Source organism: Marmota monax, unplaced genomic scaffold (assembly GCF_021218885.2).
Source record: "Marmota monax isolate L192 unplaced genomic scaffold, Marmota_monax_Labrador192_F-V1.1 WCK01_AAM20220418_F8-fsc00100, whole genome shotgun sequence".
Classification (NCBI taxonomy): domain Eukaryota; kingdom Metazoa; phylum Chordata; class Mammalia; order Rodentia; family Sciuridae; genus Marmota; species Marmota monax.
The window spans coordinates 4,305,604-4,333,059 of NW_026693872.1; the positions used below are offsets into that span (position 1 = coordinate 4,305,604).

Below are 27,456 nucleotides of genomic sequence, written 5' to 3' on the forward strand. Positions count from 1 at the left end.
GATGAAACCACTGAGGGAAAGGAGAATTGGAATTTTGTAGCTTGCAACATTTAGGAACTCTGTTTCCTCCTCTTCATTTCCCCTTTAGCTTTACTAAAACTTTTTCACTCTTTTTTTTTTTTTTTTTCTTCTTGCAGATAAAAGAATCCAAGAATAGTTTGTGTGTTTTTAACCTTTCCTTTGGGTGCTTTGCTTTTCTTTTTTTGTACTGGGCATTAAACCCAGAGGTGTTCCACCAATGAGCTACATCCCAGCCTTTTAATTTTTTTTTTTTTTTTAAGACAGTTTTACTAAGTTGCCCAGGCCAGCCTTGAACATGCAATTCTCCTGCCTCTGCTTCCCCAGTAGCTGTGATTCAGGCATGTGCTACTGTATTTAGCTATTTGTATGCTTTTCTTAAGACCCTGGGAAGAAAGATCATGCTATCCATATGGAATATGAATAGCTTTCACATATGGAATAGGATATAGAATTTGCCTTGGTCTTCACTGAGATTACATATAGATTGCTCTATTTAAGCAGAAATTGGTTAAGGAAAAGATTGTGGATGAGGGCAGAGGGAGACACCCGTTGATTTATGACAGAAAAATTAGGTAGTGATAACTTACAAAAATGTCCACTAGCATTTCTCTTAAAGGCTTTGATGTACTTTTCTTAGGAGTAGACATAACCAGAGACCTATTTCCCTTTGGGATTGATATTTTAATCAACTGTGATAGGCTTTTCACCCTACCCCACTCACTTGAAGCAAGACACTCAACAATGTTACCATGTCTCTAATTCTTGGATCTGAATAGTGGTGTCCCTGGGTGAAGGCTTGTCCCACATAGGCACAGCTCAGTTCACTTTTCCTCTCATGGACTCCTTGATATACCATGAGGCCTGAAGAAGACATCACCTGAGTATGAGTGGGTTTCAGTATAACAGACTCAACGTGACAAAAACTAATACTTACCAAATTGCAGTCCCCACTCCTGCCAGTTCTTGTCCTAGCTTCTTAACTTCATATCCCCTAATCCCATGGGCCCCAAAATACCCTCATCCCTTGGAGCTGAATGGGACATGACCATCAACAGTAAAAGGGAGCAAGATGAGAACGATCTAAAGCAATCTTCTTCCTCTACTCTCCATAAAGCCTAGGAGACAAAGTTCAACCTTTTGAAAGTTAATTTTTCTCCCATTAATTTTCTGGCCATATTTGGTATTAACTTGTTTCTCAAATGTGTGGATTAGTAGGGCAAGGCATCATTTTTTTTCCCCTCCTGTGATTATTGAGAAGAGTCTTACTTTCAGATGGTGGATTAAGTTTCCCATGTTACTTATTGGGATGATACCACTTTCCCAGAACAAAACCAGAAGGACTTGACCCTGGAGCAGAAAGTTTAGGGACTTTACTACCAAGCTGATCCTGTGTGCTGCTTTTCCTACAGAACCTTTTGACAGGAGTCTGTGTGTCTCTGTTTCCCTTTCAGAAGTGCCTAACTGCCAGTCATCCTACATGAGAGGGGGATATTTCTCCAGCAGCCATGAAGGTAAGGAATTTTCTTTTTTAAAATATACTAAATTTAAAAGTGCTGTTTCCAGACTGAGGTTTGAGATCATAGGTTAAACTTTTCTTAGCTAATGAGTATGCATGCTGATTGATCATAATCTTCAGTTATCTTGCACATAGGGTCTGAGGCATGCTTCTAAGCACTTGTGAGGGCTGCCATCATTTTTAAAAGCAGTGACCCTAACTTTTAAGAGTTCATAGGAGAATATGGGGAAGAAAAAGGGAAGTTGGTTGATTTCCACATTTCCAGACCTATCAGCCTAAACTAGAACTTTATAATTAGGTCAGTGAGGGTAATCCAAGGACATGTTAGAAAACAATTTTAAAATGTGTTTCTAGGTTTCACTTAGTTTGGGTGGCTAGCTTTCCCTTGTAATTATTACATAATAAATGGTTGCTGCTTTTAACATGGAAGAAAAATTTGAGGTGTTCTTGGCAAATAAGATGTGTAGATGTTCTATAGCACATGGCCCAAGGAAGTGGTCAGATGGAGCTAGGAGCTCAGTTTCCTGGAGGAGCTTGCTTTTGATCTTGTTTTAATTAAAATATAAACTTCTATAGCTTCTTGTCACAAGTAATAAAAGTTATATAAAATATTAGCAAATACAGATGGACAACAAAATTAATAAAAATTAAATTTCATTGTCCAGAGATTATCATAAACTTGCTATGTAAAATCTTCCATTTTTTTTTCTTTGCAGACATAAATATTATACAGATCATACACAGAATTCATCATTTTATACTGTTCTTTCTTTTAACAATAGTCATTGACTCAATGAATGCTTAATATATTTCAAATCCTGTTCTAACTTCTTTAAATGTGTTGATTTTAGTCATTTAATCTTTTCATTACTCCTAGAAGACATATATTCCTATTAGCCCCATATTATATGAGGAAACTGAGGCTCAGACAGTTTAGGAGTTTGAAAGGTTTGCTCAAGGTCATATGACTGGGTAGGTAAAGCCAGAATTCTAAGCCAAGGCTTCATCGCCCTCCACAGTGTACAGCCAGTGTAATTGCTGTAGCTTCCAACATTCTCCTTGATTGTGTCTGTAGTGGCAGCACAGTATTTATTATGGGTTTGCATTTAGCTGATCACCTCTTGCTGAAAATGTAGATATTTCCAGATTATTCACAAAATAACCAGAAATAAACGTTCACCTAATTAAATCTTTTCACGTTCCCTTAATTAATTCTTGAAGCTAAATCCCTGAAATTTCTGGGTTAAAGGAATGACATTTTCAAGGCATCTGCTGCCAGTGTTTGTGAGGGCCTGTGTTTTGTTGTTGTTTGTTTTTAGGGCATCAACACAGATTTTTTTTTTTTTAAATCTAGAATTTCGGGCTGGGGATGTGGCTCAAGCGGTAGCGCGCTCGCCTGGCATGCGTGCGGCCCGGGTTCGATCCTCAGCACCACATACAAACAAAGATGTTGTGTCCGCCGAGAAATAAAAAAAAAATAATAAAATATTAAAATTTAAAAAAAAAAAAAAAAAAAAAAAATCTAGAATTTCTTTAAAAGAGTAATTAGATGGGAACGCAGAGGAGGAAGGGGGCCTTTTGTGGGGGGAGGATAATTGAGCTGTCAGAGCTGCAAGGATCATTTGCTGAATAGCTCCTGCATGAGTGGATGACAATAGCAAATCAGCAGGCTCATTTGATGGAAAGGAGCACCGTTGAGGACTGAAGTCTGTGGGGCATGAAAGGCCTTGAGAGGTAGGCTCAGGGCTTAAAAGTCACCCTTCTGGGCAAAAACACTACTTTAGGTGGTAGGTTTAGGATTTCCCTGAAATAAGGAAGGTTTTTTTTTTTTCCTTAGAACAGCTTCCCCAGAAGTGTATCTTCTTGTCTATTAAATAGCATTTCTTCTTAAATATCTAGAGCAGTGTGATTCCCCAAACCGTGGCATCTGCTTCACCTGGAACTTGTTGGAAACACACATTCTCAAGACTCATTTTAGATCTATTAAATCAGAAACCCCAGAGTGAGGCCCAACAGTCTATATTTTCACAAGGTCTTCAGGAAATGCACCTCCAAGTGTAAGAACTAAAGTAGTGATTCTCAACTTGGCTGCATATTAGAATCACCTGGGGAGTTTAAAAAAAAAAATTATGTTCTTCCTTATCAAAGCAATTAAATCACAAATTCTGGGGTGGGCCGAGCATGGTGGCACATGCCTGTAATCCTGGAGGCTCAGGAGGCTGATGCAGGAAGATAAAAGGTTTGAAGCTAACCTCAATAACTTGGTGAGGCCCTAAGCAACTTAGCAAGACCTTGCCTCAAAGTAAAAAGAATTTTTAAAAAAGGGCTGGAGATGTGGCTCAGTGGTTGAGTACCCTTGCTTAAAAAAAAAAAATGCTGGCGTGGGTTCAGGTGCACGTAAGATTGAGAACCACTGATCTCTGGCATTTTAGGCGGAAGATCTGATACTCATGAAGCATTGGCTGATTTTTACAGGTGATTAGTAACAAGGGTGGTTCGTATGAGTTTCCCACTAGTTTGGTTAGGTGGGACATCCGGATGTGTTTCCTCTGGTTACCCTGTGAGGGTCCAGCCCTCCAAGGGAAGGACTACAGGACCACTGGCTGCGATAGGCACAGCTGTGCAGGGCTCTCTTCCAGGTTCCTGAATGTCTCTACAGAAGCAATTGATGTTTGCAGCAGGCAAACTAGGAGGGAGTGAGGGAATAAGGGAGGAAAACATTTTACATAATTACAACATTTAGCAAAGAGCATGCTCTTAAAGGAAATATTTTTAGTAAGACACTGGGTTGCTTACTATACACAGACTAACTGGTGAGTTTGTGTGCGTTTTCTCCCACTCTTTCCCATTCCTTTCCCTGACCCAGTGCATAGAAGAAGTTTTTTTCAAAGATACCAGTATTTTTAATTGTTCTAAATAACCCTGGCATGGTTTTTCTATCCTTATACATGCTTGACCACAGATGCCTGTGAAACAGTTAGCAAAACAAGTGTTTCTGATTGGCATCTGTGATTGCTAAGATAGCCTTCCTGCCTTAAGCCTTCACCTGGAATCCTTGCAGAATGTTTTGAATCTTTCATTTCCACTTTACCCCTCAAACAAGTTCTTCCTTCCTGCCACCTTTATTTGAGTGATTAGCTGGTTGTGGCCACAACTGAAATAACTGATGGTGCAAATTCAACTGACATAAATTTCACTTAAACCAAGAGCATCTTCCAGATGTTTTAGAAGACCACATGTGGCAATAACTAGAAACCACAAAATGATTACTCCTTACAGGCAGTCCTTCATCTGATTAGTTTTAAAAACCAAACTGAGAATTTAATCTAGCCCCCCACCGCCCTACACACACACACACACACACACACACACACACACACACACACAGAGTATGTTTATTCTTACCTCAAGAGGAAGAAAGGTTCTAAAAATAACGTCATAGTTTTGACAGGTGTGTAAACTTTGAAGTAGTTCACTTATAGTGTCTTTATAATGAAACCATTAAAACATCATGTATTTATCAAAATACATATGGAAGGTCAGAAAATAAACATATAGGTTCCTAGCAACCAAGGTAAAAAAAATGATACAGATAAGATTGTGATGTAAAGTATACCAACTTATCATAAAAGTCAAACAGGTTTCTAATACCAAATTGGAAAATAAATTGATCAGGACTCGCTAAATCTCTGACTTAAAGGTTAGCATTGTTTTCTTAAGTCTTTTCCTTAATGAAGACTGTGGAATCTCCTATTTATTCAAATATTTATTGAACACTTCTGTCTGCAAGTGCTATGAGGACACTAAAATACTCAGTATGTGGTCCTTCTTAAGGAGTTTCAACTCCATTATAGAGAATGTTACGAGAAGGCTCTCTCACTGTCCAGTTAATTTCTTAATAGTAATTATCCCAATGTGCAGTTATTTTTTTAAGCTATCATTTATTATAGGAGCTATTCTTGGTGCTCCGTTGTAAAGAAATAAATCAGTGGAATAGACTATATATTAACTCATTAAATTCTCATAACAACCTACAGGGTAGGAATTATTCTCTTCCCCAGACTGTCCTGATGAGGAAACTGCAGCACAGAGGGATTAATGTATTCAAAGTCACAGCTAATTGGGGTCCATCAGTTTGGCTCCAGGACCTGCATATTTTAACTTCCACACTATACTATGTCTTATTTCTTTTTATCCTTTTTGTCTGTCTCCCCCAGTTGAGACATAAGTTCCATGAGAACAAGAACCAAGTCTATATTGTTCTAACTCCTTACCCACTTCTAGCGTAATGCCTGGCCTCAATATTTAGTGGATTCAACAACAAATAAATGTCAGTAAAATACACTTCCTTTGATGTAGTTAAGCAACAGAGAAATCATGCCTAGAGCTAAGGAAACAAAAATCAGTAATAAAAAACTCAAAACAATCTTTAGTTTCCTCCAAGTTGGGCCAGGCTTTTCCAGTCCTAACCTCTTAAAATGGTGTTCTAGACCTGCCAAGAAGCTACTTGATTTGGGCAGACTGAAAAGAAGGAGAAAATAGTGGAATCATATCTTGGTTCCTTTACCCATAGGTTTTTCAAGTCCCAGTGAAACTCTCTCTGATTCTAATGACAGCCCTTTATCACAGAGTGCTTTCCCCTACCTGTCCCCACTACATGTCCAATTCACATTTACCTGTACTAACCAGGTGAATCATTTAAGAACCAAACCCAGAGAGGAGGAATCCTTCACCAGGCAGGATCCTAATAACTCTGAGATGGGCTAGAAAACAGAGAGGGTGGGATCCCTGAGGAGGAGGTATGTTAGCTGGCTTTGCTAGGAAGTCTCTTTGGATTTCTTCCACTATGTCTGGTAATACCTTCAATTGGCTTTGCAACTTAGACTCTTTCACAATCTTCTATAGGCCCTGGTCTTTATTTATTGAGCCATGTACTTTACCCTCCAATAAGGTATTTGAGATGTTTAGAGAACATGGACAAGTTTATATGGAAGATTGAAATTAATATTAGCTAAAGGCAAATGGTGAAACTATGTACAAGTCTAATAAATATGTCTGGCTAGGTTAACCAAAATAGATGTCTTTTCTGATCTAAGGGCACAGTCACAGCAACACTGACCCATACAAACATAAATAAGATGTGACAGGCGTACTTGTGACTCAGCGCTTCCCTTAGTCTTAGTTCTGATAGCAAGAATTGATGCTGCTCTGACTGAGGCTCAGATGATTACATCAGAACTCAAATGCCTTAAGTCCTTTTGAAGTCACCCAAAATTCAGTGCAACATAGATACAGCATAGGGCTTATGAGCTGAAGTGACCAAATCCTATTTTAGTCTCTAAATCCAGTTTTAGTATTACACAGAGAATCTATTAAGCAACATGTTCTTTCTCTTTCAACTCCTTCAGGTTTTTCATATGAAAAAGATCCCCGGTTATATTTTGATGACACTTGTGTTGTGCCTGAGAGACTGGAAGGTAAGTAGCCCATCCAAGGTTTAATGCTAAATGAAAGGGTTGGAGATGTCAGAATTCCTCAAGCAGTCTCACCAATTAAAATGATTAAATCAGAATCAAACAACGCTCTTTTTTGTCCAAATCTCCAGAGAAATTCTGGACTAAATTCTTGCATACACATCTTTGTCCCAAACAGGCAAAGTCAAGCAAGAGCCCACCATGTATCGGGAGGGCCCTCCTTACCAGAGGCGAGGCTCCCTTCAGCTGTGGCAGTTCCTGGTCACTCTTCTTGATGACCCAGCCAATGCTCACTTCATTGCCTGGACAGGCCGAGGCATGGAGTTTAAGCTGATAGAACCAGAGGAGGTAAGCCCTGGACACTGGACTCAAATGAATTTTGAATTGTGGTGGTTGATGTTTGTTATTTAGATCTCCATTGAGGCTTTTTCCTGTATTAAGTATGCTCTTTATTCTGGCCTGGCCAGTGGGCTTGGCAGAACCCTTCTTTTTAATAAAACAATTTTTATTTCATGGACAGCCAGAGTTCTCCACTATAAAATGCATAAAAAGTTTCTAACCCTACTGCAAAATCAAGGAGTAAGGACATGAATATGTACATCCAAATAGGATATGTTCTGACTCTTGGAAAGTCTTCTTAAGTGTTGTTTCAGCAACACAGGCTTATTTTGGGGTCAGCCCTTGTATGTCATATCTTATATCTGAGGTTTACATGGACATATTATATGATATTTCAGTCATGTGCTACCCCACTATTTTTTTAAGTGTCTTTAACCCACGGAAATTAAATAATCAAGAGAGGTCAGTCTTAGAAACTTGGATTTGGATTTTTTTTTTTTTTTTTTTTTTGGTACTGGGAATTGAACCCTGGGGTACTTAAGCACTTAGCCACATCCCGATTCCTTTTTTTTTTTAAGACGGACACAATATCTTTACTTTATTTTTAAATTTATTTTATGTGGTGCTGAGGATCGAACCCAGTGCCTCACACGTGCAAGGCAAGCGCTCTACTGCTGAGCTTTAACCCCTGCCCTTATCCCTTTTTCTGTGCTATTTTGAGACAGGATCTTGCTAAGTTGCTGAGGTTGGCCTCAAACTTCTGATCCTCCTGCCTCAGCCTTCTGAGTCCCTGGAATTATAGGTGTGCACCACTATGCCCAGCAGGAACTTGGCTTTTCTTATAGTGTATCATGTAGCATCACAACAGTTGAAGAAATGACACAAACCACCATTATTTTTTAATAGAAGAAAAATGAAAGAAAGAAACGAAAGAAAGATTGTTGTTCTTTTGCCAAGAACTATTGACAGAAAAACCTAGGACTGATCAGTGTCCTTTCTTTAGTGGAGAAGACATAATATAGAACCCTTTTTGGAATACCACATAACAGAATAATTAAATCAGTCTCTCAATGTAACATACTTCAAAGGGAGGTGGTGTTTTAATTTTGTTTGATTTATTATCTAGAGTTATTATAAATGGAAAAGCAGTAACTGCCCCCCCAAAACTGACATTTCAGTAGCATGAACTTTTAGGCATATGTGTTAAATCAGCAGAGCAAAAGATATCCTTGAGTTGGGTATAACGGAAACGGAAACAACACTCTTGGAAAGCATTTGAGCAAGGACTGCAGTTTTAGATGTTCAGTTAACTCCAGGGCTCACTTTAGCACATGAAGGGGATAAGTTAGCACCAGGGTTAGCAGCAGGAGGTAACAACCTGGCACTTGGTTCGGAAGAATGAAATGGTCTGAAAGATGATCAGAAAAGGAAGAGAAAGTATGGGTTGGAAGCATGAAGAGTCCTGATTGGTAGAACAGGCAGATTTCATTAAAAGCAGTTTTGAAAAAAATGTGTATGGTATTCTCTGCCTTGTTTGTATTCATTCATGAGAATGGATGTGTGTCCACATCCATTTCAGGTACTATAAACAGCCTGTAATTAGGATCATTCTACCTTCAAAGCCATAGCTTGGTACCGCTGTGTTTTCCCAAGCATTTCTCTCTGGCTAAGTCATGTGGAAATGGACCATGTTTTAGGCTTCCAGCCCTCCTGGAGAGCCATCCGCTGCACATAGGCCTATCCTTCCCCTCCCTTCTTTCCTAATAATGTGGCCTGGTTTATGTGAGGCTTGAGGAAAGCAAGTTACCTCAACTCACCAAGGCTTTTTGAAAGCAAGTCTGTCATGTGGGCAGCCTTATTGATTTATCTCATTTCACAAACAGGAGCTTTTATTACTTTATTGCCACTGCCTCAGGCCTAGCACGGGCTGTCCAGCTACAGGTAAAGCTGGTTATGACCCTTTGTAAAGCTGTTATTGAATCTTCTGCTCTCCTGCCAGTGGTAAAGAAAATGATGAACAGATGGCAAAGGGCCCCTGCTTTCTTACTTAATAAAGAAACTAATATTAATCCAGAATGTTCATAAATGCCAACCAGCTGAGTTGCATCTGTGAGAGGCTTGTGGCAGCCTTAAGCCTCTCCATGTTGATTGGGCAGCTTTGTTTCTTCACGAATTGCTCTTCTCACCCCACCTGGAAGTTCCCAGGCATTCCACAAACTCTCAGTGCTCCCTTAACCTTGGACTGACTGAGTTCTTTGAATGTTCTGTGAGTCTCAGGACACATGACATTGCTGAGTTTTCCCCCTTACTCCTTGTGTAACTTTGAGGCCCCATTCTTGTTAATGTCAGGAAGATACCAACTCCTGGAAAAAGCTATAAGGAGTTGTCATGGGGGAGCTTGAAGGGTGAAGCGGAGGAGGAAGCTGTTGGGGACGTAATTGTAGGCAGCTGTGTGGCTGAGTAGTGCACTCTGGGTAATTATCCATAATATCCATTACACTGTGCATGGAAATTGTGGTTTTAGAACTGCGTTTTGGCAGGCCCCCTAATCAAATGTCTTTTGATAGTCATCCAGCTTAGCACCCTCTCAATTATGACTGACTCGGCTTTAATCTGGAGCCATTTTAACTGTGAATCTGCATTAATGAATATTTTGGGGGGTAGGGTTGTTTGTTGAACATGTGGCAGATAACTGATGCCTTGGGAGGTTTTAAAGGATGGGCTGCTAGAAAGAACCACTCCCTGTGCTGCGGCTGTTCTCTCTTTAAAGGGGAGGAGGGGATAGGTGGATTTTTTTTTTTTTAACTCCTTCAGCCTCAGTCTTTAAGATGTGTGTTCCCTAAGTTACTAAAGGGAGACGTGAAAGAAAGAGCTGGCAATGATCTCTTGCCTGCTCCTCCCACTGCAGAAGAGGGGCAGCCCTCATTTCCAGCTGTTCTGGAGCTGTGCTGCATCATGCATTACTATAGAAGGAGCAGCAATGGTGAGGGCCACTGAATCATAGGGCTCTGGCCTGGGAGGATGAGTCACTAACTATGGCTACGAGAGCTGCTTTGAAATCTGTGCATATACAAAACCTCTCTCAAGTAAGCTATTGCATATGCAAGTGACAGCAAAGAGAGGTCACAATTGAAGTTGAAGAATATTCAAAATTGCTTTCTGTTGGCATAGTAAAATGATGATGCTGGGATTCTTTGAAATTTACCCGTGTCACTTGGGGCAGACGGTGGTTAAAGATTAGTTTCAGAGAGTGTCATTTCTGTTGAACAGAGCAGAAGAACTTAGGTTGATGTAGCAGATTTTCCTTCTAAACCACTATTTTCCTTGCTTTAAAATATTTATTCTCTGACCAAGATGTACTTTTGGTCAATTTTGCCTTTTGGGCTGTTTTTAAGATGGAATTAAATGGGTGTACAATATGGGGACAGTATATGTGCCAAAGGGGCATGAAGCTAATAAATGGAAACATAATTTTCATGGGATTTTTTTGCATGGCAGAGTAGAATCATTACTGTTGAACTATTCTAATTAGGACAAATGCATTCTTCCTTCTAGATCATTTTTGGTATTTATTTTTTAAATTTTGTGGGGCTGTTTTGTTTTGCTTTGTTTGCAGTACTAGGGATTGAACCTAGGGCCTCACATGTGCTAGACAAGTGCTCTACCACTGAGTTATATCCCCATCCCTTTTTATTATGAGACTAGATCTCTATGATGCCCAGTGTAGCCTTGAACTTGCAATCCTTCTGCCTTGGCCTCCCAAGGAGCTGAAATTGCAGGTGTGTGCACGTGTCCAGCTCATCTGTTATTTATTAAAGGTTGTTTTATAATCCTGAATTCAGGAAGAGTTGCTTTCGTTCTGTCAAAATAATTTAAGGAAATACTTCATGCGAAATGCTGTTTTCGCCCCGCTTTCCTATTCCATGTTTAACATTTGGCTTTTAAAGATTAAAGGAATATATAGTTATTTTTTTTAAGTTACCAAAACTGACCTAAAATGTTCAAAATATGACCTGATTTGTGTACATTTAAAGACCTCTGAGAAAACCCACATTTCCAGGGCTATTTTTCTCCTGCCTCAACAATCATCATCATAAGTAAAATTTTGGAAGTTGAGATACTTAAAACCAGAAATGCTTGACTGCCCTGATAATTGGGTAGACTCTAGTAAGAAGTTTTCCTGCTATAAGTCTTCTTTGCCCAAAGCTCCAATTACATCCCCCATCACTGTACCTCAGGTGTACTGGGTTAGATATAATGCACTTCAGAACTGTTTGTGAGGCCCTGTTAATTTTTCATTAAGTGGATAATGGTGGTATGTGCTTTAATGTCCATTCTGCAAGTCTTCTGGGAGCAGGGGATTGGATGGCAGAAGGCCGAAATGATCTGATTCCCCCTTAGTCCGAGAGCAACAATAAGTAAACATCTCCCGGCCCCTCTCCAATCTTATTAGAATTGAACTTTTGCTCTGCTTGCCCATTAGCAACTCACTAGTGTGTTTCTAATGTTTCAAGGATGACCATTCTAATTATTCCTTATTGACTGCTACAGAAACCATAGCACTTAATGGCAACATGTTAATGGTCTATGGGTATTGGTCAATAATTCATACGTGGAGAAACAGTAGAGAGCTTGCATCCTCTGGGACACTAGCCAAGCCCTCTGCAATCTTAAAGTGCTAGGATTCTTCTAGGTCTCACCGCCCAGCAGTTGTGACTGAATCATCAGCTTTGTTCAATGTTTGGTCTGAAGGGAATTAAATGCTTTCTTTTGTAGGTCAGAGAAATGGATCATTGGCCAAAGCAGGCAGGTTACAGAACTGGTGCTCCTGGGATTGGGAGAAAACTGTAGGCCCAGGGAATGTGTTTCCATTGCCCTTTGCTTTCCTTGTCTTTTCAGGTTGCTCGGCGTTGGGGCATCCAGAAGAACCGGCCAGCCATGAACTATGACAAGCTGAGCCGTTCTCTACGCTACTACTATGAAAAGGGCATCATGCAGAAGGTGAGCAATTACAAGAGACTCTTAGACCACTCTGATCAGTTTCAAAGAAAATGTCCAGGGCTTCTATAATAAGACTGTTTATGATAGCTGAAAGAAAGTGTTATCCTGATGAGTGGTTCTGTGGTAGAAAGGCATATTGAAAAAACAAGCAAGGTAAGAATTAAGTGGATAATTAAGAGCACCTTTAATGTTCTTGGATACAAAGAAACCAGGAGTTGCTTATAGGAGACACAATAGGAAAGTTAGCCTCTTCTGCTTTGTTTAAATTGCATGATTATTAAGATGTCCACACTAAGCCAGCCATTTTATCTGGAATCAGTTTGAAGGTCTCCACTCCCATAAGAGCTTTGTTGAAGTCTTCAGTTGTTAAAACAACTTGCCCTCCAAATCTGGTGGCTTAATGCTCTCCAAAGTATTAGAGGAATAAGAAAGTCTTATTTTTCAAAACCTATAGAAACTAAAACTCAGAAGCCCAAAGTTTATAAAATGGCAACTGAATCACCCAGTAGCAGGTTGCGTTTTGCAGGGTAGAGGACAGGGTATATTTTGAAGATGTCAGGCAACACAAAATACTTATTGGGATGGGTGGTGATAGAAGATGGGAATGGCATATCTTTTTCTGACCTTCCTTAGCCACCAAATTTTATACTGTGCAGTTCCCAAAATTCTGGCATTTATACTTTTAGGCAGTCTACATGATGTAGACTGAGTATACTTTATCTGAAATCCTCGGACCTGAAGTGTTTTAGTTACACAGTTTTCTAGGTTTTGGAATATTCACATGGACTTTACTAGTTGAGCATCCTTAATCCATGCAACAATCACAATTTTAGGATACTTTATCACCCCCAAAAGAAACCCCATTCCTGTTAGCAATCACTTCCCATTTCCTTTTGATCCCCTATCCCTTTTACTTTTAGTGTCATCAGCTAGGCCTGACTTGGATCTAGTAGTATTACCATCCTCCTCTCCTGCCTCACTGTTCCACACAGACTGACTCTGGGGGATTAAGCTGTGGCTTAAAAAAAACAGAGATGGTTGATTAAAATTTGCTTTGATGAAGACTATAGCCATCCAGCTTCAGAAAAATCTCAGATTTCTGATACTTGGGTTCTATGAAAAATTGGTGCAGATACCACATTCTGATGACTAAACATACATAGAAGTGGAACTGTGAAATAAACTAAGACCTCTTGGCCTGATTGTACTGTTACTTCTGCAAGCTTCTACTGGAACCACATACTTCTTAAACCCAAGATTTGAAAGCAAAGCCATATTTTTTTAATTATTTGAGAATCACAACAGAATGACAAATGGGCAGGATTAAACTCAATAATTCAGATTTTTTTATCCTAAAGTGCTTATTTTACCAGTAATGATAGCAGTCTTCCCTTGCCTTTCTGCATTACCTGACAAGCTGAGGATCAGGTTTGATTTTCAAGGATGTGTGCCCTCCTGCACTGTTGCTGCATGACCAAAAGAGAGTGGGTGATTCTTTTGACCTGGATGACTCATCAGCTACCCGATGAGCACCGTAAATAATCAAGACCTCTGGTTCCAATGATATCACAATGCATAAAGTCTATACCAAGGCAGATGTGAGCTCTAGAGTACAGCAGAATCTTGCAGTGAATAATTTTTTTAAAAACTGAGGGTATCCCAAAAAGCATTTCTACTTGATTATGGGACATCCTTAAAATTTTCACACAGATTTTCCAATCAAATTCCTAATCCTTCAAAATAATAGATCCAGGGGATGGGGTTGTGGCTCAGTGGTAGAACACTTGCCTTGCATGTGTGAGGCACTGGGCTTGATTCCCAGCACCACATAAAAAAATAATTAAAGATATTGTGTCCATCTATAACTAAAAATATTTTTTAAAAATAATAATAATAGACCCAACCCATGAAGAATGTAAACTTTGGAGGTAACTGAAAATGAGGTCTGGCTTTGCATTACACCTTTCAACCCTCAGACCTTGGAATCCCAGGCAGCAGCTTCAGCATAAGCGTGTTTTCTAAGCTTTCCAAGCTGTCAGGATGAGACCAAAAATGAGGATTTTCTTCTGAAAGAGCCTGTCTGGTGTGAATTTGAAATTGAAATATCATCTGTTTCAACTGATGAGTTAGGTCCCCAAGATTGCTCAAATCCCAGTGATTTGTATAACCGGCTACTCATGAGACCTTTTGATTCTTAGCTCCCTGAGAGGTTGGGCTTCAAATTATGTCATTTTCTTCCCTTGACCCCCATTCCCTGTCCCAGCTGGGCCTTTTAAGGTGTGTTTCTCTCGCAGGTGGCTGGGGAACGATATGTCTACAAATTTGTCTGTGACCCGGATGCCCTTTTCTCCATGGCCTTCCCGGACAATCAGCGTCCATTCCTGAAGGCAGAGTCTGAATGCCCCCTCAACGAGGAGGACACCCTGCCACTGACCCACTTTGAAGACAACCCTGCTTACCTCCTGGACATGGATCGCTGCAGCAGCCTCCCCTATGCTGAAGGCTTCGCTTACTAAGTTCCTGAGTGGCTGAGCAGCCAAACCCTAGAGCTAGCAGTTCCCGTTCAGGCAGATGAGGGCAGTGGTTTTGTTTGTGTTCTTGGCTGTTCTAAAGCTTGCCATTTGAATATTATCCAGAGAGCCCAAGCCATCTCTGGATTTTCACCCTGAAAGGCATATACCTTGGCTGGGGAGTGGGAACAGGCAGGGGCAGAAAAACCACCAAAAGGTTGGTGCCTCGACTCTGATTCTGATGAGGTTTCTGGGAAGAGAATGTGGGAATGGAGCCTCCTCACTACCATGGACAATATATGCAAAGCAATACCTTGTTCAGGTTAGTACCCTCAAAATGGGACCCAGTGTGTGACAATCTGCGTTGATCATGGACTACTAAATGCCTTTACATAGAAGGGCTCTGGTTTGCACATTTATTAAAGAAATCACAAGCTCATAGAAAAGTAGGTAGACTGAGTTGGGGAGGCTCAAACCAATTAAAGGTTAAAAATATGTGTTGAAATTTGAAGAGTTCTTCTAGCTCAATCTGAAATACTTCCCCTTGGTTTAGAAAAAGGGGAGAATCAGTCCTGACAGCTGTTACCCACTCCATGGTTCTCAAATCATAAACCATTGCTACGCTTGGGAACCTTCCAGCCATGTGGTCACTAAATAGAGCAGGCCCCCTCTCTCTTCCCAGTCACATGGCTGAATGTGGATGGCTTTCATTTTAGGGGAAGGGCGATTAACAATTTTGACAGTATTTAGTTTTGCTTTGATTCGGGGAGGGGGGGCGGGGGGTTGTTTTGTTTTGGTGGTTGTTTTGGAAAAACAGTTTATAAACTGATTTTTGTAGTTTTGGTATTTAAAGCAAAAAAACAAAAACAAACCTTTTGGTAACTGTGCACTGTGTCCCATAGGCAGGGCCGTGCCGACTTATGAAGAGCTGCAGCTTGAGAGGGGCTTTGCTGGGGCTGTTCCTTAGCCACGTAAAAGCCCACTCTGTGGCCTGCTTTGTGCTTTCTGCACCAGACAACCTGATGGAACATTTGCACCTGAGTTGTATATTTTTGAAGTGTGCAGGGCAGCCTGGACACAAGCATAGATTCTATGTGTATAGCTCCCCGTGTTCACTAACATGCCCTCTCTGGGAAGCAGATGTACATATTACATGTCATGTCCATTTGAAACTTGGTCACCTGGTGGGAACCCTAGGGATTCTTCCCTGGGCATGACTAATGACAATTTCCATTTCATCCGTTTGTGTTTTTTTGTTTTGTTTTTTTCCTTTTTCTTTACATCTTGGGCTTTAAACCCTGCATAACAGTTCTGTAGGGTTTGAGGCTTACTGGTGACACCGACAGGTAAAACAGTGCTAGCACTCTGGTTTCCTGCCACTTTTTTAAGTTTCTTCTAATTGCTGTATTATATTGGGAAAGTTTAAAACAACCAAGTTAAAGCTGAGTGAAAGTTGAGCTCAAAGTAGAAGAAAGTCACTCTAGAGGGTGATGGCACTTGCTGCCTGCTCCAGTGATGGAATTTTGTGCTCCCTGTGTCACTCAGAACATTAAGAAGGACTGTGCTGTTCCTCATGTGTGGAGAAGACAGTGCTGAGTCCATGAGTGTGAGGCACATGCTTTGAGTTGCTTTTCAAAAAACGGAATGCTCCATGATCCCCCTTATAACCAACAGCACATTTGTGAAGAGGTTCACAGGGATAAAGGTGCATTTTATAGATAATGGAAAAATGAGATTTTCCTCTATGGGAAATTAGCCCACAAAGGTGTGGAGCTTATATCTTGGGTCGTAATTAGCATTGTACTCTAATCAAAGGACTCTTCTAAACCATATTTATAGCTTTCTAATCTACACATAGTCTATACATAGATGCATATTTTACCCCCCAGCTGGCTAGAGATTTATTTGTTGTAAATGCTGTATAGATTTGTTTTTCCTTTCTTTACTTATCCTGGTTTGGGATTTTTTTTTTAATAAATTTATGCTATTTTAGCAAGTATGAAAATAATCTTCTGTCGCCTGAGCTGCCCCTCCCCTGCTGTAACCACGTGGCCCGTGCTGTCGCAAGATATAGGATGGCGGCATCACTGTTGCATTCCCATTGGACTCATGCACCTCCTGGGTGGTTTTGGTTGGTTTTTTTTTTTTTTTTTTCAGGGTTTTGAGGGGGGATTTTGTTTGTTTGTTTGCTTCTTTTCCAGAGTGTGGAAAGTCTACAGTGCAGAAAGGCTTTAACCTGCCAATTGATTTTAAATACTTCCCCCTGCGCAGGGCTGTATGCATCCTGCCAAGCTGCGTTATATTCTGTACTGTGTACAATAAAGAAGTTTGCTTTTCGTTTAACAAGCGCCTGGAACGCCTCTTTCTTGCCCTCAGTGGTCTAACTTTCAAGCAAGCAAAAGCCACCTTTACTCCCCGTACCCTTACCCCTGCCGCACAATTATTTTGCCTTACCAATAGATGGTAGAGTTCAAAGTAGTTAAAGAAACTGTTACCTGGATATTCTAGTTAAAAAAAAAAAAAATCATCCAAAAGGGATGAGAGATAGAAAGATTCTTTTCTTAGCCAGTGGTGAACAGAGATCACCCCACCCCTCATCCCACTTAGTCACCAACTCTTGATAACTAATTTTTAAAAACAGAGTTCATGTTTGGACCTTGGATTGTGTGAAAAGATTAACTAGACTAGGCTAGTTAAAAGATTAGCTAGACTAGTCCCAGGATGATTCTATTTTAGACCCTTAGACAGATACCTTGAAAACCAGTAAAAACTTACAAGACCATTTCCTAATTTTCTCCCAACAAGTTTTGCTTTTGACAAGTAAAAATTTTACTCATTAGTAAAATTTGGTCCCTTTATTAAAAAAAAAAAAAAGAACTTCCTGTTGTCTTGTTGTGTTTCTTTCTGGCCATTCAACAGTGGGTATCTTTCCTCCAGGTATCTCTTTCTTGTGAGAGTTTATCACTTGGGAAACCCATGGAAGGAAATCAAGTTTGCAGGGTTGTGTGCAGGTATTATGCCCTTTGGTGTTCTGTACCTTTAATTTGGGTTTTGCAAGACTCCTATTACAATGGAGAAATAAAATTGAGCCTTTTTTCAAGTCTACAACAGAAGGCTTTCTGTAAGTTTATCTACTATCTTTCTTTCACTGGTTTACAAGCTTTAAGTGTAGTAACATCGAGACTGAATCGGTGCACAGCCACTCTATTTGGAGCTTGTGGGGAATGAATGTCTGCCACATAAACCCCATTAGCTTCAACAGATTAAGAAAAGATGCTTAGGGAGAAGGGGCAGGGGTGCAGGACAAAGGGGCCCTCCTCTCAACTCCACCATGATAAGGCTTTGACAGTCAGCTCCCCCATTATTCACAGGCTCATTATCCAGCCTGGGCCCAGACCCAGATCGTTAACCTAATGCGGGAGGTCACCAAACACTGCTGCCCTTCTAGTGTTGGGCGCTAGGATAAGGAAGCCAGAAAATGTGAAGTTTATTCTTCATCAGAGTCTCTTTTCACGAGCCATGCCAGAGGAACAATGCTTATTCAGTTGTCAGATGACAAAGAGGTAGTGTGAGGGCAAAAGAATGTAGTTCTGAAAGCCAGAGTATGTGCAGAATCTCAATTCTGATGCAGCTGGGACAAATGGAAACTAATGTGGAAGAAAAACACTCATGTACCCAGACAGTTGGAAACCTTGGAGAGACAATCTGATGCCCAGCCTTGCAGGTGGCTAGAGCTCAGCGTGTAGCTTCCAAAAATGAGCAAAAATGGGAACGTCCAGAAAAATATCCATTTTAAGGCAAACATATATAATGTAAGTATTGATGCTATTCAGCATAATGTACTTAAAATAGGTGCCCGGAGTGAGAGTGATACACAGGCAAGCAACTGTATCCTTTGATCCCAGCAAATACACTGATAATCCCATTGAAAAGGGGCCCCTTGACTGACCAGCCTTTCCTTACTTAGCTTCTCCAATTTAACAGCTGGCTCAACCTCCAGGCCTGGATTTGTTGACCTTGGCGATGAACCTCAGATAGCTAACCTTTGGATAGCACTTTACAGTTTACAGAGCACTTTTTTTTTTTTTTTAAATCTCCATTACCTTTTTGGCAATCTTTCTTAAATGGAATCACTTTGTTGAAATTGAATCTGAAAATACTCATGTCTGTCAGCCTCCAAAATTACTTTCTTCCTTGGAATGTTTACAGTGGCTATTGTGGAAATAAGACTAGACCCTTGAAGGCTGGACATCTGGTTCTGGTCCCTGCTCTATGGTTGACTAAGTTTGACTACACAGTCTTGGAGGACCTCCTAGGTCAATAGCAGAACCAATAATGTGCTGCTTCCCAGACCTCCTAAGAGGCAAGGAGGAAAGGAATTTCTTAGGTAACTCAAGGTGTGTATGTGTAGTCAAATTCAACAATTACCTCTAAGCAAGCTCCAGAGACAGCTCAGTCCCACAATTAAAGACATATGTTTATCCATTTTCCAAGCACCACTAAATACCTACTAGATGGAAGGCACTGAAGGATACGGAAATTATATTAATGACATTGTTAAACTAAAGGGCTGTTTGTATATGATAACACATGTGATAATCCCTGCTTCCACTTGCTAGCTCCATACTTAAATACTGTGCCACCATCTTACTCTGACTACATTGGCTCCAGGCTGAAGAGCCTGGATCCTCTATTGGTTGAAGGTTATACAGGGATGTACTTCCTACCAGGTATCCATGTGCTGGGAACTATTCAATTAACTCAGGTGGCCGTGGAGCATCAATGGAGTGTGTACCTCTAATAATTAACAGGGCTCTCCTGGATGACCTTATTTCCTTGTCTCCAAGATGGATAAGTCTCCATCTTGAGTTTCCATCATTCAATTATGTATCATGTAAGACACAGTGGTAAGCTTTGTGGAGGGGGAGGAATCACAAACCCACCCTTCCCTTTAACAACTCTCAAGCTAGTGGGGAAAACATTTCTTTATATGAAACTAGAATCTAAGATATAACATACCAAGTATCGGTTATCCAATAGTCTATTCTATGCCAGGGACTGGGATTACATCTGGGGAAATGAGAAAGGAAGAAAGAAATGATAGCATTTGTTGGAAGGTATTAAGTACTATGGAAAAAAATAAAGCAGGGAAGGGACATAAGTGAAAGATGGGGGTGGAGAGTTGCACTTTTAAACAAGGAAGTCAGAGAAGACCTCACAGTTGAGCAAAGACTTGCGAACAGTAGCTGCCATGTGGATATCTAAAAGAAAAGTGAAGCTTTGAGCAGGCTTGACATATGGAATAGCAAGGACTATGAAACTGGATTGAAGGAAGTCTGAGAGAGAGTATAGTAAATTATAATCAGGAAAGGAACTGGGGTCGTAGCACCTAGGGCCAGCAAGATTTTTAGGACACTAATATCTACTCATGTTTAGCTGCCAAGAGTTTTTTGAGTTTAGAAATGACATCATCTGATGTATTATATTTAAAGGATCACTTTGACATCTAAATTGAAGTGACTAGGAAAGAAGCAAAGATCATTATAGTCTGCTGCAGTAACCCAGGTGGGGCAAGAGGGTGACCAGGGGCCTAAGGAGGGCATAACTGGATACATTTTTTAAGATAGATACATTTTTAGATCTGAAGTGAAGAAAAAAAGAGAAGTTGATTATGCCTCCAAGATTTTTGGCCTGAGCACAAGGAAGACTGAAGTTGCATTAACAGAGAGTTGGAGCAACAATTTGGGTTGGGGGTGAGGGAAGAACAGCATTCCAATGGGCATGTCAACTTTGAGAAGGCTGTTAGAAATCACATGGAAACACCAATTGGGATGTGGGAGTCTGGAGTTCAGGAAAGAGACACAGCCTGGAGATAGAAATTGGGAGTAGTCAGTGTGTGCAGGAGTATTTAAAATTGAGGCTGGATGAAATCACTAAGGAATAAGTATAGATACAACAAAGAGAGGTTCCAAGGACCAAGCCCCTGGGACACTCCAAGATTAAAAGATTGGAGGGGCAAAGAAGACTGAAAAAGACTGGCTGGTGAAGTAAGGATAACCAAGAGGGAGTTTCCAGGAGGAAGAGATCCACTGTGGCAGCTGCCTCTGATGTGTCAAGTAAGATGAGAACTGGGGCTGGATTAGTAGCACAGGTCATAGATGATGTGCATGAACCACTCCATGAAGTGGCAGATACAACAGAACCGATCAACATTATTGGCATCCAGCCAGGGACAGGCACATACCTGTAGTCCCAGACACTCAGGAGACTGAGGCAAGAGGATCACAAGTTGGAGGCCACCAGCCTGGGCAACTTAGCAAGACCCTGTCTCTAAATAAAAAGGGAAGGTAGCTCAGAGGTAGAGTGCCCCAGTACTGGAGGGGTGGGAGGTGGGGACATAACTAACCAAAGTAAGTTGGGCACAGGGATCAGAGAAAGAGAAGTCTTCATGGATTTCAAAATCATGGATTTGAGTTCAGCTCAGTCTTTCTCAAAAGCCCTTCCACTCCACCCTCAGATTCTCAAAATCTGAAAGAAGCCTAGAAATTCCTGCCAGATATTGTGCCCAGAGGAACAGGGTAGAAGGAGCCATTCGAGGATAAAGGAGGAAGGAAGAAGCTAGATGCTGTTACCACTACCTTCCCATCCCTTTGGGATTCTATTTATTCACATTTTGTGCTCTTAAAATAAATTTCTATTTTTGAAATTTTAAATGTTTTAAAAATAACTTTTTTCATATTACACAATTAGCACATGTTCTTTGAAGAAAAATGGGGAAAAAATATAGCCCAAATTAAAAACTATTCTGAAAACTCAACCTAGAGATCACAGTCAACAGTTCACTGTACAGCTTTTCAGATGATTTTTCTCAGTACAGTTTGTTTTTGTTTTGTTGTTGTTTTGTTTGCTTGTTGCAGTGCTAGGGATCTAATCCAGGCTTCAAGCATTTTAGGCAAGCACTCCTCCACTGAGCTACATCCCTAGCCCCTCAATATGGTTTTTAAAAAATAAAAAGTGGTCAATCTACATTTACAGAATTTTGTAACTTATTATTTAAACAACTCACTTTGAAATCTTTCTATATCAAGAAATGTTCCTCTACAACACATTTTTAGTGACTGTATGCTGTTCCACAGTAAATGGACAACGTGTTCAAACAGTCGCATTTGTCAGAGGCACCACAAATGTCTATTCAAAACCAAGCCAAGCCAAGTGACCTACACCCCCCCCACCAAATTAAAAAACAATAACAAAAAATAATTTGGAGCTTTTCTAATATTCCTAACTAGCAGCAAACTCCTCTATTAATTTTACCTTCTAAATACCTTTCAAATCCATCTTCAGCATTAAGTCCCATAACGTAATCCACATTCTCTCTCACCTGTACCATTGAAATCGGCACTGTGTGTATTTGTAGTATGAAGACCACATATGGTTTATTTATCTGATGTCCTGTTGATGGACATTTGAGGTTTATATTTTTATTTTTTAATGGCTGTTATAAATAATACTTCTATAAATGTTCTAGCAAAGTTCTTTTTGTAATACATATTTATATCTCTCTTGAGTAAATACTTAGGATCTCAATTGCTGGATCATGGAATAGATGTTTTCCATAGATAAATATTTATTGAACAGCCTTCACCTCATACCTCATCCATCCTCCCCCTCCATATTGTACTCAGAGTGATTTTATTTTTCTTTCTTTCTTTTTCTTTTTTTGTACTGGGGATTGAACCCAGAGGCATTTAACATTAAGCCACATCCCCAGCCTTTTTTATTTTAAGGCAGAATCTCACTACATTACATAAGGCCTTGCTAAATTGCTTAGGCTGGCCTCAAACTTGTGATCCTCCTGCCTCAACCTCCTGAGCTGCTGGGATTACAGGTATGTGCCACCTGTGCCTGGCAAGAGTGATTTTCTTTTAAAGTCAAGTCTCCCCCTGCTTGAGACCTTTCAGCGATACCCATTGGAATGGCTAAAATAAGAAAGCCTAGCAACACCAAACGTTGTCGTGCATACAATGCTGGTGGTTGTGTGAAGAAGTACCACCACTTTGGAAAACTACTTAGCAGTTTCTTATAAAGGAAAATATTTATCTATAGAAAGCACCTATGATCCAGTAATTCCAATCCCAAGGGTTTATTCCAGAGAGATATAGATACGTATTATTAAAAAAAAAAAACTTTGCTAGAAGATTTATAAAAGTTTTATTTACAACATCCACTAAAAAAATAAAAATAAACTCAAATATCCATCAACAGGAGAACAGATAAACCACTTGTGGTGTGCATACTACAGTGCCATGGATAAGTCTCAAAAACATCATATCAGCCGGGCGCAGTGGCACACACCTGTAGTCCCAGGGGATCAGGAAGTTAAGACAGGAGGATCTTGAGTTCACGGCCTCAGCGAATTCGAGGCACTAAGCAATTCAGTGAGACCTTGTCTCTAAATACAAAATAGGGCTAGGGATATGGCTCAGTGGATGGGTGCCCCTGAGTTCAATCCCTGGCACCACCCCCCAAAAGCCATATTAAACTAGAACAAATAAATAAATGACACAAAATAATACATACTATCTGATTCAATTTATGTGGGATTTTAAAATAGACAAAGCTAATCCCTGGTGATAGAGAGCAATAGCTGAGGATGAGTGGAAAGGTATTGATTGGAAGGGTAGAGTGGATGTGCTGTACCTTGGCTTGGGGAGTTGTTCATGTATCTATTTGTTAACACTCATTGAACTGAACACCTGGAGTAAAGGATTAACTCGGCTTGCATTTTACCCAAACCTTGCACATTCCAAAAAGTTTAGCCTTTACCTGGCTCCTGGGCAATAACTTTTAAACCCCTGGAATATCCTGCTTGATAAGTGTGTTTTTATTTATCTGGGACCTTGAGCCATACCAGATAACCTATGATAACACTGTGATTTATGGCAGGGACCTTAGCCCCCTGTGGATTCTGAAAGGAACTGAGTAACTAAGGTCAGCCATGTGCACCATCGGTCATGCCTGTGTGACCCACCCACCGTACGAATCTTGGACATCAAGGCTCACATGAGCTTCCCTTGTCAGCAATACTTCATCAGTGTTTTCGTACATCAGAGCTGGAAGAATTAAGTGCTTTTCATCTGCCACTGGGAGAGGACAACCTGAAGCCTGGGCCCGGTGTCTCCCAGACTCCACCCTATGTGCCTTTTTCCTTTACTGACTTTAATCTGTATTTTTTTACTATAATAAACTATAACCCTAAGAGTAACAGCTCTTCTGGGTTCTTTGAGTCCTTCTCACAAGTCACTGAACCTAACGATGATCTTGGTGTCCTCAAACACTTCTCCAATGAAGTCTGAATCTTAGAAAAAGGAGCTGTGTCTCAGCCCTATGAGTGGCATCCATTCTTTAGATCTTCTCTCTCTTCACTTCTGAACTGCCAATCACCTATTATTCCAATTCCCTGTTAGGAATTCTTTATATTAAACTTTCCCTATTCAAATTACTTAGTGGCTTTTCTCTTCCGTTTGGACCCAGATGAATGCAGCAGTCATGTTATTCATTTCTCTCTAAAGATAAGCTGAACACTGTATGTTATCTCTGGGCTAGGGTTATTAAGAAGCAGTGATACCTCCTATATATGTTCTTCAGGTTGGATGGAGATGATGGTGAGATCTTGGGAAATGGCAGAGTCAAAGATGGAAGAAGCCTGGGTCTCTGATTCACCACATGCTGGAGAATCAACAAAAAATAAACCTCCAATTGTATTTGAACAATGTTTGGGTCTATTTGTAACAGCAGTCTAGCTTACCCTAACATTCTTTGTTCACTTAAATGCATGCCTAAGAATGGAAGAAGTTGTGTGTATGTGTGAGATATAGAAAAGCCAATCCATTCTCAGAATACTTCCAAGTTGTATGCCAAAATTCCCATGCTTATTTTTCATAAGAAATTATTTTTTTTCTCAGAAATTATTTTTAATGATCTCTCTTATGTAACTTTTCTAGGTCCTCCTTTAATTTTGTTGAAAATAAAAGATTGGAGACAATTTAACTTGTGAAGAAATTTGTACTAGTCATTAAAACCTAATCATTTTCTCAATTTCTGAGAGGTATAGCAAAGGGGCTTTACCAAGACTTAGCTAGCAGTGACTGCACCAGTGGTTGTCAAAGTGTGGATTTCAGACGAGCTACATGGGCATCACTTGCCAACTTGTTAGAATGCAAAATCTCAGGCCCTGCCCCAGACATGTGGAATCAGAAACTCTGAGAGTGGGACCCAGGAATCTGATTTTCACCAGGAAGGCCTCCAGGTGATTTTGATGCATGCTCAAGCCTGAGAACCACTGCCTTACATTATATCTGCAATTCTTCCTCTTGAACTGCCACTTAATCAGCTGGTTTCCAAATCACTTAAACATTAAAATATTAATTCCAACATAGTTTTTCCATTTATTGTATCTATCAGTGTGTAAAAACATTGCTACAAACTTACTGAGTTCAACCCAAGAAATTATTTTCTCCCAATTTCTGTGGGTTAGGAGTTTGGGCACCAAACCTAGCTGTGGTTATCCAGCTGAGTCCTCTACTTCACAGTCTCCCCAGGCTGCAGTCAAGGTGTCAGTGGGGACAGCAGTCACATCTAAGGCATGGCTGGGAAAAGATCTACTTCTAAGGTCACATAAGAGTTGGCAACATCAGTTCTTTGCTGGATGCCAGCTAGAAGCTACCCTCAGCTCCTTGAGTCTCCCTCATTGGGTCACTTGTTCTTCAAACCAGTGAAGGAGTCTCTCTGTTATAATCTTATGTAACACAATCACATACACACAATCATGTGCATCCATGGTCCTTGCCATATTCTCTTAGTTAGAAGAAAGTCTTAGGTTCCATCCCCATTGATTGGGAGAGGGTTACGAAAAGGCAAGGATACCAGGAAGTGGGGATCATGGAACCACCATAGAATCTCTCACATCTCAATTTTTTGTTTTGTTTTGTTTAAATGCCTTTGTCTTATTGCATACTTTAACTCTGTTTTGTCAAAACTTCAAAGATGCCATTTAGATAATTCAATAATGAATGTTCTAGAAAATGTTTTCCAGAATAGTTTTGGCAAAGCTGAGCCTCATTGTCAGACCAATAAATCAGATTCTGACTTTAATTTGCCAGAGAGTCTGGTGTCATTTTTTAATTCAAATAAATGTGCCACTACACATTCTAAGGGATAAAAATTTAAAACTTGGAACAATATGTTTTGTATTATGTATCATCACAAGAAATATTACTAAAGTAACCAGGCATGGAGGTGCATGCTCAAGTCCACAGTTCCTGGGAAGGTGAGACTGTATCTCAAAAAAGAAAAAAAATAAACTACTAAAGCAGACAAAGATTAAACTGATACAGATGCAGATCTAACAAATTAATCACACCAAGTTACCAAAGCAAGATGATAATGGTAGTCCTCCTTATTTTATAATTACCTAAATTATAAAATTGGTTAAAATTACCAATTATTATTAATGTGATGAGTGTTGCTGAAGGCAAGGTACTGCTTTGGTAAATGTGTGTCCATATAGGTACTGAATTCTGGTGGACAGCTTTTGGGAATAATGCAATTAAGTGATGCATTTAAAAGGCCAAAATAGCTCCATTAATTTCATTAGGCATTATGATTAAATTTTCCATGTATTTAATGAAAAAGGAAGGTATATATTGCTATAACTAATTGGCCCAGCAGCTAGCATATAATTTTATTTTTTGTTAATAGGAGGTAGAAAATCTTATTATAAACTGAAATAAGATGAGTATTGACTATAATTATAATGCACATTTCATAATATGATTTGATAAAATGGATTTTAACTGAATGCTGCACAACAAATTTGAAAGCACGTGGATTTTTATGTAGCATTACTTTGTGTGCATGTGTTCATTGTGTTTACAAACTTGTTTTTGTAGAAATTTCAAGTCCACAAAAAGAAGAAAGAATATAAATACATATAAACACTTAAATTTATCTGTCACATCTGTTTATTCACTTTTTAATTAATTTCAGACATTCTCCAGCCTCATTGTTTATTAGAATGCCTCCTGAGCTGGATTTGATATTTCTTATGGTTGGATTCAGGTTAACGGTTTGGGGCAGGAATACCACTAAGTGCTATTATGTATTTCCTGCCACATCACTTAAAAAGACACATGTCAGTTTGCTCAAACATTATGGATTCTGGGTTTGATCATTTTGTTAAGATGGTGATGTGTATGTGTATTGATCAGCTCAGGACATTGAGGTTATCCATCATCTCAAACATATATCATTTCTTTGTGTTGAGGACACTCAAAATTCTCTCTTCCTGCTATTTTAAATGGTATGATACAATATTGTTGACTATACTCACCCTTCTGTATAATAGAATATGGAGCTTTTACAATCAAAAGAATATAAGTATGGGGGCTGGGACTGTAGCTCAGTGATAAAGTGCTTGCCTCACATCTGTGAGGCACTGGGTTTGATCCTCAGTACCACATAAAAATAAATAAAGATACTGTGTGTTCATCTAAAACTAAATAAATACTTTTTTAAAAAAAGAACATAAGTATGG

The 27,456-nt window shown here is 39.8% G+C and overlaps 1 protein-coding gene across 2 annotated transcripts in view; it reads left to right on the top strand.

Annotated features, from left to right (window-relative positions):
* Positions 1-17,207, top strand: part of Etv5 (ETS variant transcription factor 5) — a 58,111-nt gene extending 40,904 nt beyond the window's left edge. For both annotated transcript variants that reach the window (XM_046462614.2, XM_046462615.2), the window contains exons 9-13: positions 1,473-1,532; positions 6,946-7,014; positions 7,190-7,359; positions 12,250-12,351; positions 14,646-17,207. In XM_046462614.2, coding sequence (XP_046318570.1) covers positions 1,473-1,532; positions 6,946-7,014; positions 7,190-7,359; positions 12,250-12,351; positions 14,646-14,867 — 623 coding nt within the window. In that variant the 3' untranslated portion in view covers positions 14,868-17,207. The remainder of the gene's footprint in view (positions 1-1,472; positions 1,533-6,945; positions 7,015-7,189; positions 7,360-12,249; positions 12,352-14,645) is intronic.
* Positions 17,208-27,456: the final 10,249 nt, after the last annotated feature.